General features: G+C 42.5%; 1 protein-coding gene across 7 annotated transcripts in view; it reads right to left on the reverse strand.

The window, feature by feature from the left end:
* syne1a (spectrin repeat containing, nuclear envelope 1a) overlaps positions 1-17959 on the reverse strand; it is a 130729-nt gene that overhangs the window by 86327 nt on the left and 26443 nt on the right. For 6 of the 7 annotated variants that reach the window (XM_079643232.1, XM_079643231.1, XM_079643230.1 and 3 more), the window contains 33 exons: positions 17173-17280; positions 16457-16594; positions 16122-16286; positions 15817-15929; positions 15534-15702; positions 15130-15226; positions 13252-13457; positions 12611-12775; positions 12238-12390; positions 11634-11777; positions 11295-11465; positions 9992-10150; positions 9618-9782; positions 9272-9406; positions 8816-8977; positions 8473-8681; positions 8263-8371; positions 7989-8153; positions 7738-7905; positions 7432-7596; positions 6882-7022; positions 6634-6794; positions 6078-6234; positions 4747-4974; positions 4567-4665; positions 4145-4332; positions 2926-3049; positions 2613-2779; positions 2285-2438; positions 1492-2147; positions 1001-1180; positions 629-782; positions 103-261 (listed from right to left, as the gene is read on the reverse strand). In XM_079643232.1, the coding sequence (XP_079499358.1) occupies positions 103-261; positions 629-782; positions 1001-1180; positions 1492-2147; positions 2285-2438; positions 2613-2779; positions 2926-3049; positions 4145-4332; positions 4567-4665; positions 4747-4974; positions 6078-6234; positions 6634-6794; positions 6882-7022; positions 7432-7596; positions 7738-7905; positions 7989-8153; positions 8263-8371; positions 8473-8681; positions 8816-8977; positions 9272-9406; positions 9618-9782; positions 9992-10150; positions 11295-11465; positions 11634-11777; positions 12238-12390; positions 12611-12775; positions 13252-13457; positions 15130-15226; positions 15534-15702; positions 15817-15929; positions 16122-16286; positions 16457-16594; positions 17173-17280 (5634 nt within the window). The remainder of the gene's footprint in view (positions 1-102; positions 262-628; positions 783-1000; positions 1181-1491; positions 2148-2284; positions 2439-2612; positions 2780-2925; positions 3050-4144; positions 4333-4566; positions 4666-4746; positions 4975-6077; positions 6235-6633; positions 6795-6881; positions 7023-7431; positions 7597-7737; positions 7906-7988; positions 8154-8262; positions 8372-8472; positions 8682-8815; positions 8978-9271; positions 9407-9617; positions 9783-9991; positions 10151-11294; positions 11466-11633; positions 11778-12237; positions 12391-12610; positions 12776-13251; positions 13458-15129; positions 15227-15533; positions 15703-15816; positions 15930-16121; positions 16287-16456; positions 16595-17172; positions 17281-17959) is intronic. The other variant, XM_079643226.1, reaches the window with a different exon arrangement.

The following is a 17959-nucleotide window of genomic DNA, read 5'->3' on the forward strand; positions in this document are numbered from 1 at the left end:
GGATGTATCATGCATTTCCCTCAATAAAAAAACCGCCCAGTGACTTCCGCTGTCAGGCCCTCTTTCCTCAAACAGGTGCATGTGTTATTGACTACCACTCACCTCCAGCCACTGGTCCCTTAACATCTCCATGTCTCTCTGGAGGGAGCTCGCATCAGAGTTGGGAACCTTCTCCAGCTCTCTCTGCAGGTCCTCCACTGTGCAGATGAGCTGGTCCATGTCTTCCTGTTTTTCTCTCAGCTCGGCTTGCACCGTGTCATGCTAAAGAGACAGGGAAGAGTGCAGAAGGAATGACAACAGGCCGCCACTAGAGGGAGAGATACTGTATGAACAGGGAGGGTACAGTATAAGGGGTTTGTTGTTGAAATGCAGTTCTATTGATGAGAGTTTGCAGGAAAAAACTAATTGTTAGTGCTCAGTTGGTATATCAGGAAAGATATAGACTAGTTATACACAATATAACAAAGATTTGAAGAATGGAATATCTGTCCTGACATACCTTGGTTGACCTTGACACCCATTTGTTTTGATGTGTGAATCATATCTATACATCTTGTGCAATAACTGCATTATTTGAAAGAAATATCCAAAACAATTCATAATTCTCTCACGAAAAAAAAGCACTAACTCGTGTAAAAGTCCTTTTGGCCTCCTGATCATTGTGGTTGTGGTCGGGCAGATTGTGAGCAACAGCCTGAGCGTTCTCCACCACAGTGGTGAGGATTGACTTCAGGTGGTGGAACTGGCGTAGAAGATCAACCACAACTCCACTCTGTTCCTGACTGCATTAGAAAAGAGAGTAATAAGGTCAAGACTATTACTTGGCATATCAAGTTGTACTAGATATAAAAGGAAAATACAACATACTTTGCAACTGCTGTTTAACTATTGTGTTTCTATATTTAAATGATAAAATATTCTGCACAGTAGGACCAAAAACAAACATAGACAAGATGTACAGTATGAGTTAAAATCCCTCTCTGCCTTCCCCCGTCCTCACCCATTGTTGATCAGAGTCCTGACGTCCTCCCAGGCAGTCTTCACCAGCGCTACCTCCCTGAGAGCCTCCCCAGCCAGCTCACTGTCTCTGAGGGCCAGCTGGCTTCCCTTCTCCTCTAACCACCGCTGGGAATGCTGCAGGGACTGGAGCTCATCCTCCAGCTGGACGAAAAAACGCAGCCTGGGAGAAATAGATGCAGGACACAACAATGGGGATTACTTCCCTGATTCCAACATATTATACACATTTTTTCACATTTAAAAATATATTTTGGCTCCATTTATATAGAGGAATATTCGCAGTTTGGCTTACAGTAGGTGTGTGAATGAATAGCTTAGAGGGTGCACTTGAAAATGACAAAGTATATTCAACAATATGAAAGACTTACAAAAACTCTTTAAGTTGTTGGTAAACTTAAAGTTATGATCATTATTTGCTACAACAAAATGTATAATTAGGGGCCTGAATTGTGTTGATAACCATTTACAAACCTTTTTTGAAAGGCATGTACAGTGATCTCTCTGGCCCCCTCTTGCCTCGCTTCATTGTCCAGTTTGTTCAAATTCTTCATCACCTCCTCCTTCCTCTCCCTGAAAGAGGTCCATAATGCTCCTAAAGCGTCTGCTTCGCTCTGCCTCCACCCCACCCCCCTCTGCACCTCCTCCAGAGCCATCATCAGGGCCACTGCCTGTCCCCGGCAGGAGGTTCTTCCCTGAGGGTGGCTCAGGTCTCTGTGAGCCTGCCACTCTGCCCCACTCAGGTGAAGGTGTGCCTTGCTCAGCTGCCCATCCAACCCGACTGCCTCCGCCTCTAGCCTGCCCACGTCTTTAGCCACTTCCCCTACTCCACGGTGCAGCTCTTCAGCTTTGGCGCGGTCCCAGCTCCCCCGGCCCTCCACTGCCTCATGAAGGCAGTGCACAGTACGAACTGCAGCTTTATGCTTCTCAAGGAAAGTCTTCAACTGATTCAGGCACTCTTTACGGAGGAGCAGGAGGCGCTGGGATTCACTGAGGGGCTGCAGGCAGTCCTCTCTCCAGCCTTGGAGCTGCTGTTGGGCCTCCGAGGTGGAGCAGTGAAGCAGGGAGGACTCTCTTTGCTGAAGAGTCTCTCTCAGCGATGCATGTGCCTGTAGCTGCACCTCATGCTCCTGCAACAAGATGGTTCAATTAGACACATTTACATTAGCTCCTACAGCAATCACTACAAACTTGCTTACTCTAACTACTCTCATATACAAAACCTATGAAGGACATCTTTGTTGACAGCAAAGTATTGATTTCTCACCTTCAGCTGACTAATTGCAGCCTCAAGATCAGCAATATCAACCTGGGAAGAGCTTCTCAAGCCAGACAGGAAGTGTTCACTCCTTTGGGTCAGAGTCAGCAGTGCCTGATCAAATTGTTCCAGCTTTGACAACTGACACTGCAGCAGCTCAAGTCTAAAAGAGTGGAGACAGGCAGTTTAGATTAAGATAATTACTTTTGTTACAATAGTAGTTTATCTTAGCAAAACAAACACCACTGAATTGAACCACAACATTTCGCGGGTTGAATTATGGAGGGATAAAAGTAAAATAATAAAAAATGTGTATGAAAAGTTAAACGAGAGTTACCGATATGATATGCTGTTCTTCACAGAAGTGCATCTTTCCTCTAGTTGTGCGAGATCGTATCTGAGCACTTCAACACGAGTTTCAGATGCTGTTGGGTAGAGACACAGAGCAAGATTCACAAGCCCCTGCAGAAGAGCCTCATGCGATGCCGTCTCCCCCTGCATTTCCTGGATGGGTGAAAAAAAATGAGGAAACACAAAAACAGCAGGAAACACTCTGAATTAGGTGAAGCAAAACTGAAAAAAGGGAAGAAAAAACACAAATGCAAAATGCTCTTTGTAAATAACAAGCAAGAAATATAAAAATGATTCACCTGCACATTGAGTAGTTCATTCCTGAGTTTTTCTTTGTCTGCAGAAAGCAGGTCAGTGTCTGGACAGCAGACAGACTCACACCTGTTCAGCCAGCTTTTCATGGACGAACTCTCCTTTTCAAATCTGCAGAGACAATACATTACAGACAAATGAATTCAAATCAAATACAATTTATGCAGCACCATTTTGAAAATTATTATAATAAAAGCTGATCTAACAATAGATTGATAATAACATTCTGTTTACACACGCGCGCACACACACACAGTACAGTGTGTGGTTTTTCTGTTATTATCTGACCAAGCCTCAGTATCATTGACAGGGTCGTAATAGGGCAACCATATCTTGCCAGAGCACCCAGACCTGTAAGTAATCCCTCATCAAAACACCTGCAGGGGAGAAGATTGAGGATCACACAGACCCAGATACACACACAGACACATACTGTATAAACTCAGCTGAAGTTAAGCAGCAAACATGTAAATGGTTATTATAACAAAAGTCACTGACTTAATAAAATAAAACAAGCACCAAGCTTTAAATCTCTAAACAGCTACAGCGTGACTGAGACGGAAGAGACAGAAACAATTGCTCCAATCTATTCTCTAAGTCTATTGTGTGATCAAAGAAAGCGATGAGAGAAGCATATTATTAGAATAGAAATTCTAAGGCTGACTGAGACAGACAGATTGAGTCAAAGACAGAATCTCGTTTCCCTACACCGCACGAAGATAAGGGAATAAAAGAGGAAATTGGCATAGAAAGAGAAATTCAGCAAAAAGAGCAGAGGCACAATAGAAGGGAAACCGCAATGTTTATACAATCAGAATAAGATACATGTGTTAAAGAAACAAAACAGACATTATTTTATCAAAATGAAATCCTTTTTGAGCCAGATAACATTTGTTTGTGCAATGTGACAAACTCCTCAATTGTCAAACACTCCTCTTGTAAGTGTTTAAGGGACACACACGAGGTAGAGAGCACGACTGTCCGCACAGCTAGGCATCGCAGCAGCTGGCAAAACATCCTGGATACAATCTTAGCTAAGCTGATGATGACTAAAGAGAGGACTTGTTACACAATAAGAGACACTTTCAGATAAACATGCAAGTGAAGGTTTTTTTTTCCTTAATTTTAGTAACATCGTTTTTTTGGCAACTTCCCCAACCTTCTAAAAAATGCATTAACATAGGCTCACATAACTGATTGCCCTACCTTTGCCACAATGACAGAAGGCTCTCTAATGTAGATTGCTTTTCTGCTGCCTTTTCCAAAAATTCTCCCTGTTGCTTCTGGAGGTTAGCCACCTCTCCCTCCAGCTGGCTGCCCTCTGCAAGCCTCTTCATGGCTGAACACAGAGCCATCAGCCTGGGGTTCAGCTGCTCAACCGCCTGGCAGACATCCTGGAGGAAACAGATATGTGCTTGTCATCAGCTCTGTGGACTAACAAGTAAACTCTTGAATACAGCTTCAAACGAAGAAGATTACAGGTAAGAAATGTTAATATAGTTTAGGTTTGAAAAAAATTAAGAAAATGTAATCCCTTCAGATTAGTTAGTTTGTTGTCAGCCAACATAACGTTTCACACAAATAATTCCAAATAATCACATTCAGGCATACATTGAGTTTCATCTCACCATATGATCCTGGAGGCTCTTGTATGTCTCAGATGATGATGAGCAGTATGTGAGAGGACAGTCGAGCTTCTCTTTTAGGTCACTCGTTGCCTTCTTGCACTGACAATGACAAAAAATGCACTTACTCAAAAATGTACCTTAATTCACATTTCTGCACCTCTCTATTGTGTTGCTGCATACCTGCTCAAAGTTCTCATTGTATCTCTGCCAGTAGGAGGCGCTCTGGATGAGCTGCCCCCCCAGCTGTTCTGCTCTCCCCTTCAACTCTTCCCAGCAGCGCCTCATCTGTGCGAGTCGTGTCCGGACACGTCCGGCCTCTCCAGGGGTCACAAACCTAGAGAGAGCCTCACAGTCTGCCTCCATGTGGGCCAGAGCTGCCCTCCTCTCTTCTAAACCGTCTGCCACAGCCTGTAGGGATGCAACGGCAGAGGAATGCTGATCAGGAAGGAAGTAAAAGAGGCTTGTTTCGGGAGAAATACAATAAACAACATACACCGAAAAACACTAGGAGAAAAAACATCTGATGAGACTTTGCTATGTTTTATCTCAATAGATTCCTGTGTCTATCACCAATACAAAATGTGTCTCATTCGTAAAGATCCAGAAAAATTCAAGGTGATGGAACAAAAAATAACCAACAGTGCTGTTTCTGGATGCATGAGTTTTTTAACTCACAAATAACCAAATGGCAGCTGCAGGACTTCTTAAATCCTGTTATCTATAATGTTTTCCGGGAGAACGACAAGGCTGTGGTCTGTCAAATTAGATTATATTTCATTCAATATGATCAATTTATTTTCTGTATCTTAGTCTTCACTGCAGCTCTGACCCAATTTTCCCCTAGGGTTTCATTAAAATAAAAATCGTATTTTATCTTAATCTTAATAACCCTCAGGGCACCCCAAAACACTACATGCACACGGCCAGGAAGCTATCTTTTTTACCGTGATGGGTACCACTTTACAATAAGAATACCCTTATAAAGGGTTTACGAATAGTTTGTAATTCATTTATTAATCAGGTTGTGAACAAATATAAATTATTAATAAGCTTTTATAAGACATGAGGTAAACAGGGCAACTGTGATCGGTTGCTTGCCAAATAGTGAGCCCACATTTATCTGCACTGCTAAGCCTTATATTGGCTACTTAGCGTACTTCGTATTCTTCATCAGCCAGCATCCTTGGTATGTATTTGTTCACTGAGTTGATTCTCGCTAAGTAGCCAATATAAGGCTTAGTCCTGTTGCCAAATAGTGAGCCTGTGTTGATGTATGAAAACTATGTTCTGGTTTATAAATGGTTCTTAATGATTAATAAAGTGTTTACAACCTAATTAATAACCTAATTATAAACCCTTTATGAATCCTTTATAAGGGTAGTCTCATTGTAAAGTGGTACCCCGTGATGTACTACTGTATGTAAGTGTTTTGATTTTTTGTTGTAAATGCCAGAAGATGATTGAAGAAGTAGTGAAAAATAAGGGGCTATAAAGGCTGCAGTCAGTCCTACCTCCACTGTGATGATGTGTTTGTCCAGAGGATCTAAGGAGGAGGTGGAGCTGACAGCCTCAAGCTCTTTCTCTGTCTCATTGATCCACTGAGAGAAACCCTCTGATTCACTGCTGAAGCGCTCCCACCACATACACATCATCTCCACCTGGACAACACTGGCAGACAAAAGATAAGACATGTTGTATACATAGAGGGCTGAAAACAGACAAGCACACAACAATTGAGAATCGTGAATTTGTAATCGATTAATCTTGTCTTTATCTAAGTTCAATTTACATTTTCTATTTCAAGGCTTTATTGTCATGTGCACAGTAGCAGTGTAGATTTGGCAATTAAATATTTAAGCCCCTCCAACAATACAACATTATATATATATATATATATATATATATATATATAGGATACAAAACAAATAAAACCATTAAAATAGTGCAAGAAATAACAGAATAGAAATAAAATAGTGCAAGAGAATGTTGAACATATGTTTGAGGAGAATACAGCGTAGTCCATATAATTTAAGGGGGTGGGAGGCTTTGGATAAGGATGGGACATACTTCTTGTTGAGGTGGTCTTGAAGTTGTGCGACTGCTTCTCTGGTGGTCTGGGCGTGCTGCAGAAGAAGAGTTTGGTTTTTTGGACCGAGCTGAATGTCTGCTGCCTTTTCCAGAAGGAGATCCGCTCGCACAGAACACTCCTCAACCTTTGTGAGGAGCTCCTACGGATGAGAGAAGCCAATGTCTTATATGAGTGAATGCAGAACAAACACTATATGCATGCAAATACACATGTACTGCATACACACCTTGGTATGCTCCAGTTCAGTTTTCAGGCTGTCCACACTGTTGAAAATAAGTTCTTTGTGCAGCTCATTGTTGGTGTTACTGATAAACCTCCATACTGTTTCTCTCTCTGCTTCAAAATGCTGCCAGGTGCTCAGAGTTTCCTTGAGGTTATGAAGAAATATCAGAATAAAATCACTGGGTAAATCATAAATCTCTCTCTATGTAATGAACATAGAATCATCTCAAAATCTAACTCAAGAGTTTAAACATTTATCTGTGATGTTTGGAGTATTTATTTTACGTTTTTTACACGTTTTCTTTATAAAAGTTTCTACTCCAGGTATCTTGCAGACACATACGTTTTGGATACACGTGTTGATTTTCTAATCAATTTGAGGACAGTGATAGAAGTATTTGAACAAATGACGATAAAATACACATTAACAAATTAGCATGCAATTTACAAATCAATACTTGGACCAATCAATGATGACTGCAGGGGAGTGTTGGACTTTCACACATACTAACGTTAGCAGACTTACACGTTAGAAAACACCAGGCTCAATATACCTGCAGGTTGTGCTCCTTCGCCCCTGATTTGTGGTCGACATCTCTGAAAGCTCCCTCCAGCTGATGTAGAGACTGACTGAGACCCTCGCCTTTCTGCAGCTGGCGGCAGTGGGCCACCAGAAGCTCCGCCTCTCTCCTGTTAGTATGCAGGCGCTTAAGGTGGTGCTATAAGAAACATAAAGAAAAGAAAAACAAAATGTCAGAGGAGAAAACAAATTGTTTTGCAGCAGTGGTTAGTGAAGTTTAAGTATCGTTTTAAAAATATCTTTACACATCACCACTTTCCTGTCTCCACACTACACACACCTTGTGAATAAGATAAAGTTGTTTGGCCTCCTCCAGCCCCTCAGCATCCAGGATGCTGCTGATCTGCTCCTCAGCCTCCCTTCTCACCCTCAGGACCTCCTCGAGAGCGCCACACACCTCCTCCCTCAGCTCCTCATACTGGAACATAGCAGAGCCCTCCTCACCCCACTGTGAATGAAGGAAACAGAGGATCAGACAGAAAGAAGGAAACACAAGAGATACATTTTAGTATTCGGAATATGTCAGAATACCTGGCAGAGTGAAGAAAAGAGTGCCCGCAGGTCAGTTGAGAGTTTAGCCAAGGCTGTTCTCTGTCTCTGGACCTCCAGATCAGAGCTAACCTCAGAAAGCCCAGCAAGACGGCTCTCAAGCCACAACAGGCTGTCCTCTCGGGCATCTAGTGCTTCCTGCAGAGTCTGGGAATAGTTAAGGCAAGAAGGAAATGCAGGTTTACTAAGACTGAGCAGTAATGAATCATTACATCATCTCTGTGCCGACAGCAGGATATATAATGTGCTTCCTAACCTGAACAGAAGCATCCACTTGTTCCTGATGGCTGGAATTTCTTTCTGTTTCTCTCAAAAGCCTCACCTGCCTCCTCTGGGATGAGAGCCAATCAGAGATCTCACAAAACCTAGAAAAAGGAACTACTTTAAAGCACCTCCAGTAATCAAAATGTCAGGCTTTAAGATGTTGCAGATACCGTCATGCCTTTGAGTTTTTGTCGAGCTTTACCTATCATTCCACTCTTTCCATTTATCAGGGTGATGCTCCAGTTTAAGATAGGTGCTCTTGATTTGCTCTGTAACCTCCTCTACAGTCCTCCTGGTGGAGTCTAGCGTTCGATAAGCCGGGTCGTTGTCAGGTAACTTGTGACACAGATCCTCCATGTTTCTAATCCTCTTCTCACACAGAGTCACAGGTTTGCGTTCCCTGAAAAAAGTCTGGAGATAAGAGAGAAGGGAATGTTAAATGTAGGAGGCTCCAAAGTGATGATGAAGCTGACGTTAAGTGATTTTATCTTTGTTTTATTTCACTCCTGGTTTAATCTACTTTAAGTTTTAAATCCAAGCCTCACTCTGTGCTCTTTGATCACTCGCTCACTGGTGCAGGTGCCTGACAGAGCCTGCATTTCTCTGTCCAGCTCTGATCTGCAGTCTTTTATAATCACAGCCACTCTGCTCCACTCCCCTTCCACTTTTAGACGGAGCAGATGAGACGGTACCTCGCTCTGGATGTCCTGTGGAAAAGAAAGAGTGGGACAGACATGGCAGATAAGATATAGAGTATAATAAACATGAGTTTCAGTCTCATGTTGTGTCCTCTTCAGACACAAAATATCCTCCAGAGAGACTGCGAGTAAACACTGAGAGGGTTGCTTTTTAATCTAACTAGTACAGGTTAATTGGAAACAGACTGGAGGGAACTCTATCAAAGCCAAAGGTCTTCCTGGTTAAGTTAATGAAGTATCGGCTAAGCGCCTCCAGAGATGTACAGTAATTAGTGAGAGTGTTAAAGCGCGGTGACCCCTGACCTTCCAGTGTTTGTGCAGCCTGCGGACAGTTTCTTGTAGACCCTGTTGCTCCTCCTGTGGAAGGATGTCCGTCAGCTCATCACACGCCTTCAAGAACACGCTCAGCAACCGCTGGTCCAGCTGCCCAAAGAAGTCCTGTCAAGAAAACAAAAAAAGATAAAAGAGAGAGAAGCATTTATTATGTTTCTATTGTTTGCTAGGTCTACAAACAGAGTGACTTGCAGAGTATTTTCTGTACGTGTTGCTGTGGGTCTTTGTGGTCCAGAGAAGATTTAGCAGCCAATATTGTTTTTGTACACATTAGCTTCATGTTTCTCTTTATTTACAGCAGATGTTTTGATCTTACGCTGTGCTTCTTCAGTAATTCCTCAGCATCTCCAGTCTCTCTCAGGCAGCCCTGAGCTTTTTTCAGCACTCTCTCCAACTCTTGTCTCGATTCCTCAAACCTCCTCCTCAGGCAGTTGTTGGCCTCCTCCTGCCTCCTCCACTCCCCCACCTCCTTCAGCAAAGCCTGGGAGGACGGACAGTAGGTGATTGTAACGGGTCTCTTCGGTAATACAGTGTAATTACATTATTTGTCTTATGTCGCAGTGAGACACATGAGTAAGTCATATCTGCACTGTTGCCTCCTGGGTGTTTTGATGTTCTTGTAAAATCATTAATGTAATCAGCGTTGTGGGTAATGCAGTGTCTGTGCGAACAAGTCTGTTTCACATTTACCTGCGTCGAGTTCTGTATTTCAAACACTCTCTTCTGAAGCAGGGACAGGTCGAAGTTTCGGAGCACCTTACTGGAAGAGAGCGCCCTCTGCAGAGCGTGGTGATTCCTCTCGATCACTGACAGACAGCGTTTACAGCTCTGCTGCTGGTTTAATAAATCCTGAAGAAAATGTGGAAAGGACAAATATGGATATGCGTCAATAACGGTGTATTTAAATATTAAAATGTCTTCTTTTAAATCAACAAATTGTATTTTAATTGGACAAAAAGGTTACAGTAAAACAAGGTTGTAAGATAAATGTGATATAAATAACTGGGAAATGGTAATGAAATGACTAAAATAGACACAATAGTGCATATATGATTATATTTCATTGTACATTTTTACAGCCAGGCTCTCTTTCTAGATTTTGCCTTCATTCCTTTTAACACACACACACATTTTAGCCACAAGTCAGAAGACACCTATAAACAGATTATTTTAACCACTTCCTGGATAAAATAAATGATTATAAATGTACCAGAATGATGCAAAACTACTAAAATAAGAAAAACCTAATCTTCCTACATACCAGTCAGGCTTTTACCTAATAATAATAATAATAATAATAATAATAATAGCTTAGATTTATATAGCGCCTTTCATGGGACCCAAGGTCGCTTTACAAGGAAGAACAGGGCAAAACAAACATAACAAAACAAAAGGCAATCAGACAACCAGTCAGACAGACAAAGATTAGGGTTCAAAGGCCTTGGTGAACAGATGGGTCTTGAGGGCCCTTCTGAAGGCGCCAAGCGTGGGGATGTTGCGGATCTCCACAGGGAGAGCGTTCCAGAGGGTGGGGGCTGCCACGCTGAATGCTCTTTCCCCAAAGGTTCGCAGTTTGGTGCGGGGGGTGGTAAGCAGGCCAGAGTCTGAAGACCGCAGGTTCCGGGGTGGGGCATGTGGGTGAAGGATGTCCGATAGGCACTGGGGGGCATGGGCATGGAGGGACTTGTAGGTAAGGAGGAGGACTTTGTAGGTGATGCGGGACTTGACCGGCAACCAGTGGAGGTGGATGAGGGTGGGAGTGATGTGCTGTATTTGTGGGTATCCTAGCAGCACAGTTTTGGACATACTGGAGCCTGTCCAGGGTTTAGTTGGGAACCCCAAACAGGAGACCATTGCAGAAGTCCAAGCGGGAGGTGACAAACGCATGGACTAGGGTTTCGGCAACCGACTCCGAGAGTGACGGTCGGAGTCTTGCAATGCAATACCTTGGTAACCATCTAAAGTAAATCCTTTCATTGCCGTCATATCTTACCTGCCACTTTTGTTTTTGCTGGGTCTGTGTGTCTGCGTCTCTGTCGGCAGAGGTGATGCGACTGGCCCGCTCCAGAGCTTGGTAAAAAGCGGTGATGTGTTTCTCCATCTCCTCCAACAATGGCAGGAGAACATGACACTCCCTCACAAGGGAAGGACACCGCTCTCTCACCTGGAGGCAAAAAAAACAATTACGGCCTTTGAATAGTGACATGGAAAGTGACAACAAGGGGTGTTGAAAATGTTAAAGGAGGAGTAAGGGTAATTGAATTCCTTTGAAATAAATACTTGAGATACATTTTGTGGTATACCTCATTTTGTTGACGTAAATGATACCAACCTTACTCAGCTGACTTTTGGCTGTTGCCATAGTTGCCATGACCCTGGCAGCCTCATCCTGTTGAGCATCCTTAGCAAGGAGCTGAGCACTGCGGGCAGCCAATTTATATTGTGTCTCCATGGCAACAACCTTTTGTTTGGTATTCTGAGATGAGACGTGGAGGCAAAGGGTCAACTTAGACATCCTTAAATTGAATGTGATTTCATCAAAACAGCTTTTGGCAATAGCAACAACAACCTGCAACGAGGTTGTCTGAAGATCTTAGTTTAAAAACAGCAGGGACGTAAAGAAAGCGGTAACTCTTCAGCAACAGCTTCAGAAAGCAAGTTCACAAGGAAGTTGACTGGGGAGGATGATGAAATGATCCTAAATCATCTCAGTTGTCTCTAAAGAGCTGAACTACGGATTAGACTTAGACAGTACAAATCACAGTTAGGAAACAAGGAAGTTGGGAACATATACTGATAGTCTATGGACATAAAACACGCTTTTAGAAAATGTAATAGTTATAATTTAATCGTATAAGCTGAATCAACCACAATCCCTGCTTCTTAGTGCTTTTTTCTTATTATTGCGCTATTCTGACGGTTCTTGCTTTTCTCACCTCCACGTCCTGCAGAAAGGCTCTAACGTTGAGGAAAGATATCTGGACAGGAACATCGAGCTTGACCTCGGCTGTGTCCAGCAGCTCTTTGAGGGCCAACACGGCCTTTAGGTGGTCTTTTCTCCACTTCTCCAACTCGTCTGCATGGGCATACTGCAACAAAGGAGAGAAAATACAACCTGTAGGATTGATTTTATCAAGAGAAGTATCTTTATTTATCAGACCTGGGGAAAAATGTAACTCTCTTCAAACTGCCAACTTGTAATTTATGTAAAACATTAAATCCACCTATAAATGTTATTTAACCAAGTTTAGTTTGTTATCTGATAAACGGTATTTAAAGTTGTGTTGTTGAATTGTTGTTGTTTGTTACTTGTTGGACTTTGAGGAAGAGGTCTCTCCATCGTCCATTCAAAAGAAGAAGCTGCTGCTTGAGATCCAGCGATACGGTCTCATCACATGTTTCAATGAGAAAATTCCCTGCGTCGTTCATGGCAGCATGCTGATCCATCCAGTGGCTGAGATCCCTAAAAAACTCCTGGATGAGAGACAGACTCGTTAGAAAGACAAAAAAGAAACTGAGACTGAGAGGAACAAAGAACCACACAAAGAACAAGTGTCGGAGAGGAAACAAAGAAAGCTAATCAAAGAAAGGGACAAAGAAATTAATTCATAAGGAGAAGCACAAAAGGACAATAAAGAAAAACTGGGGTAATTAGCCGTCTAATCCTTGGTGGGGATGGGAATCTGATGTAACCATGGTGATGCGACAACTGGTATATCCTTAGTGGCTTGTTGTAAGTCAAGGAGATCATTTGATACTCGAGTGGAGACTCCTAATAGGATTCCACTTAGAAGACCAAATGCTTGAAATTGGGCTAACATGGATGTGATTGCTACTACTCTGAGCCCATCTAATACATTAATGTATAGTCTGACAGGACCCCTAATCTCTTAAAAAAAAGACTTTAAGAGTGGTGGGGTTTCCTACATCATTCAGAGTGAATCTCATACCCGTTTAGTGTTTTCCGGCTGGCTCAGGGCTGCCTCTGCGTCCTCAAGCCACGCCTGTAAGGAGGCCACGGTGGAGCTGTACCTCTCCCAGTTGGACAGCACCTCCTCCAGCATGCTCCTCACGCTGCGCACCTCCATGGACAGACTCCTCCACTGCGCCACCACCTCCCGCATGAACCTGCGCACTCCCATCTCACCCTCATCCACTGGAGGAGAGATAAAACATCAACTACAACGTCAACAATGACGTCAAATCAAATCAAAAGACAATGCTGACATTCAGATGCATGTTTTTTATTACAAACAGTTCAGCTTGTTGCTGTTCTAACTCCCTAAAAAGTATTTTTAGAGAATTACAGTTAATTTAGAATGCTGTGGACCAGATGTTGACCAATACAGAAAGTAGAGTTCACATCACACCGAATCTCAAAACAAAGTCATTTTTAATAATTTACTAAACTTTGCATAATCTAGCATCTCCATATATCAGTGACTTCTTTTCTTTCAATACGGTTCTTTTTTATAACCCTGGTTTGATAAGTGGTACATGAAGGCTAATATAGCTTATTTTTAGATATATATTGCTGTGTAACTGTTTTAATTAAGTTAATTTGATGACTTGTGGTCACTTCTGTTAAGCTCACACGACTATATATTATAACTTTGAGATTTGGGGGCATATGGTACGGAGCGTCAAACATATGGTACACATTCAGGGAAAGAGCACATGAAGACTGATGGAGCTACATGCAGACAAATCACTGACCTCAAAAACTTCCTCTTTAGGGAGATGTCTTTCCATTTCAAGGTACACTAGACGCGTTAAAGTAGTACAAGTTCTTTACCACAAAAATATCATCAGTCAGTCTGGTGAAAATGAATCACTTCAACAAATATAGATATCCAGTTTCAAGTACACATTAATCAGATATTTTCACACCTTTAAGCCGTTATATACAAATCCCCTTATCCTGCTCTCCTGCATCAGTTTGCTTTAACTTCAAACTGGGCCCCTTTAAAATATCTGAATGATCTGTTATCCAGCCAATCAGAGCAGAAATTGCAAACCACCAGCAGGGCTCATGCGGGTATGCTGTTGGTGGGGGGCGCTTCATGTGTGGGGCTTGACCAATCAAGCCTCAGATGTCCTGATTTCTCTCCATACCTCACTTCTCCGCTCTGCATACCCTAAAGCAGCACAACCCTGAAACTCAATAAACCAACAGACGAGCTCAGTTTGCGCCCAGAGACCTGCAGAAGTGGAGCAGCCCCTAACTAGCAAATGGGGTCGTATTCCCCACTGAGAAGTGCGAGTGGAGGAACCTCATTTAGCTGTAGCCTGCAGACTCTCCCCCTCTACCGAGCTGAAAAACCAGACAGGGGCAGACCGAGCTGCTGGAAGAGAAAGCTTCACTGGTGTTTGAGAAGTTGACAAGGGAGAACAAAGTTGACATTTATCTAGATTGTGTAAAACAACCATAACCTTCATACTGTGATATGTATCCCTGCTATATCTCTAATTGCATTGGACCAATGTGGGCAGTCACGTGGCTTTAATCACTGCATCACTGAGCAGCACTGCTTCACTGAAATATTGGATTTTTAAGTAAATTTGGCATCGAAATGATTAAATACCTTCACTTGCCAAGTATTTAATTTGCAAGCCAGTCACAGACATTCCTGTATCTAGTGCATGAAAAAGTGTTTAAGTTTCATTTTTGATCCATTCAAGATCAAGATATAAAGAAAAATAATTATCAATATATAGCTCGATCATAATCATCAGTTCCTAAAAGGAAAATATTTTACAGTTATAAGTAAAAAAAAAAAAAGAGAAAGCTGTTAAAAATAATGTATGTATAAGTGGTGATTTCTCACCTGAGCTGTCAGCATTGACAAAGGCCTCAGCAGACAGTTTGAGGGACTGGAACAATGCCTCGTAATTGTCAAAGAAATGTTGCTTCTCCACAAATGACTGATGAAGACAGAAACAAATAGAACACATAAAATAAATACATATGATGAGACACAGCTGACAGTAACAACATAATAGATATACAGCATAACTGGTAATCATACATTATGCACTGTAGCAGGGAAAGTTATTTAGCATGAAATATTGTTTTCCTATTTGACTTTTATCCAATAATATATTACAATTACACAATAGAGGAATATACTTTTCATGATTTTCTTAACTTTAAAGATCAGCATAAGAACCCTAAAGAGTCATTTAAAATGTCAGCACAAAATGTACAGAGTGAACCAAAGCTGGAGCTTACAATGTAGTTGTGGAGCATCACTGCCACGGACTCTTGTCGGCCATATTTGATGATCCAGGACTTGAGCTTGGACTCGGTTAGAATGAGGAAGCCCTGCATGTGGTGTTTGTTCTCCAGGAACTCCATTCTAGACAAGTGGATGCTAGAAGATGTAGAAACAAAGTTCATCCTAAAAAAGACAATATTCACAAAGATATTAGACCTACGGCTTGCCCCTCAAATTCTACTTTACACTACAGAATGTAAAACCATACCAAATAAGATCGACAGGCGTCTTAATTACCTCTCGGCCATGTCTTGGAGCTGGTCTGGGGGAATAGGGACTCCATCAACACTTCTGTCTTTATGGATCCTCTGAAATACCTGCTGGTGTGTTTCCAGGCTCTTCAACACATCCTGCACAGTGTAAATACACATGCACACTGAATAACAAATAGTTATAGAGACTAAGCAAAAAGGTTTCTGATAAGTACATTTTAGAAGCTAGTGGTGTACTGCTCACAAGAGTGAACATAAAATATGAAATGAACAGGCAACCCATCATTTGTTTTTGCTGCATTTGGCCTCTGTCTATGTCTGCATGCTAACCTTGTGCTGCTCCAGAGCCCTGTGGACAGAGGCAGCTGTCACGTCGTGCGCCTGATGGACGATGATCTCTTGTCGCAGAGCTCCCTCCGCCTCATGCAGCCACGCCCCCACCGAATCCAGAGGAGCCGGCAGAGACCTGTCCAGCTGCAGGTGCCAGTCCAGGAGCTGAAATAAGGAGTTGAAGAGACAGTCAGAGGAACACTGTGAGTGGATTGTGAATGTACAGTTCATGGCACAACGATAAATACACAATAAAACACATGCAGCAGTGACATTCTTGGTTCAGTTCTGGCTGGAAACTTTTGAGGAGGTTTGTACTCTCCGGCTGCTCTCACCCTATTAGAGGCTCTTTCCCAGGCCTGTTTGACCAGAGCCTGATCCACAGTCAGCATCCCATCCTTCTGAGTGGACTGCAGAGCCCCCTCCACTTGCTTCCTCCTCATCTCCACCTGGACATGCAGACTCTTGAACAACTGAAAAAAAGTAAAAGTGTAGTCTGTGTTTGATTTACAGATCCACCAATATTTATGTTACAGAATACAGACATCGAAACTAAGTGCTTCCTATAGGAGTCACATTGCCTTCAGACCCTCATAAATTATGTGGCTAACTGCCTCTGTTTGTCCTTCTTGCTGGCTTCAGGTTGCCAGACTCCTCTGAATAATGTGCAATGAAAATGGGGGTATCCCACATGCTGCTCAATATGGAAAGTATCCCGAGGCTTGGCGGCATAAGCCAGATTGACTGAGAATATGACGGCTGCCGTCTGATCCCCACAGTGTAATGCCACTGATTAAGCTAATAATAGGAGCGTCTGTGCCCAGTGTGCCCAGTTTAAACAGTGCACACACACACACACACACACACACACACACACACACACACACACACACACACACACACACACACACACACACACACACACACACACACACACACACACACACACACACACACACACACACACACACACACACACACACACACACACACACACACACACACACACACACACACACACACACACACACACACACACACACACACTAACCTGGTACTGTTGAGCGAGATTGCCCTCTGTCTCCTGAGCCTGTATAGCGTCTCTCTCCAGCTGGTTGAGCCACATTTTGAGCTCCCTCAGGCTCTTTCGCTGCTCTCTCTAGGAGGCCGGGATGGGTGAGGGGTGGCGGGTGGCGGGGAGAACAACGTGTGGAAAGATGCACATGGAAATTAGGAAGTGCAAAGGGGAAATGAAAACCCAAAAAAGACGGAGGGTAAACCAGAAAGATGGAGTGACAAAAGTAGTAAACCAAATAGATTTTTGAGGGATTGATGAAAGGAAGAAGGTAAAAGAGAGGGCATGTGCTGTTAAACATGTTCTCCTAATCCTCTGCTTCTCCCTGTAGGACAAAATGTCAAAAATCCACAGCTGCCAAAAACACTCAGCTTAAACAGGGTACTTTGTCGGAGACCCCCTACTAACATTTCATTGGATTTTAAGTTACCATGACGATAATACTATGCTGCTCAAAAGCTTGCCAGATTGTCTATTGAGTTTGAGAGCTTTTCCTTTTCACTCTATTCAGGTATAATACTTGCTGCTGTAAGGATATCAAACGTTATTCGTTTTGACAGCATCGAAATAATTAAGCTGAGACTTAACAGACTTTTTTCTGGTAAATTGTTTTCAATTTATGCAAATCATTTTACAACCAGGTTTGTTTATCTTCAATTTTGTTGTTTTTATATCACAAGAGCCAGTTGACCTTCATTCAATACAAGAGAATATTCAGGACACATATTAGCATTTTAGAAAAAACCGCCAACAAATACCAAAG

The sequence above is a fragment of the Notothenia rossii genome (genome assembly GCF_949606895.1).
Source record: "Notothenia rossii genome assembly, chromosome: 8".
NCBI classification, from domain to species: Eukaryota; Metazoa; Chordata; class Actinopteri; order Perciformes; family Nototheniidae; genus Notothenia; species Notothenia rossii.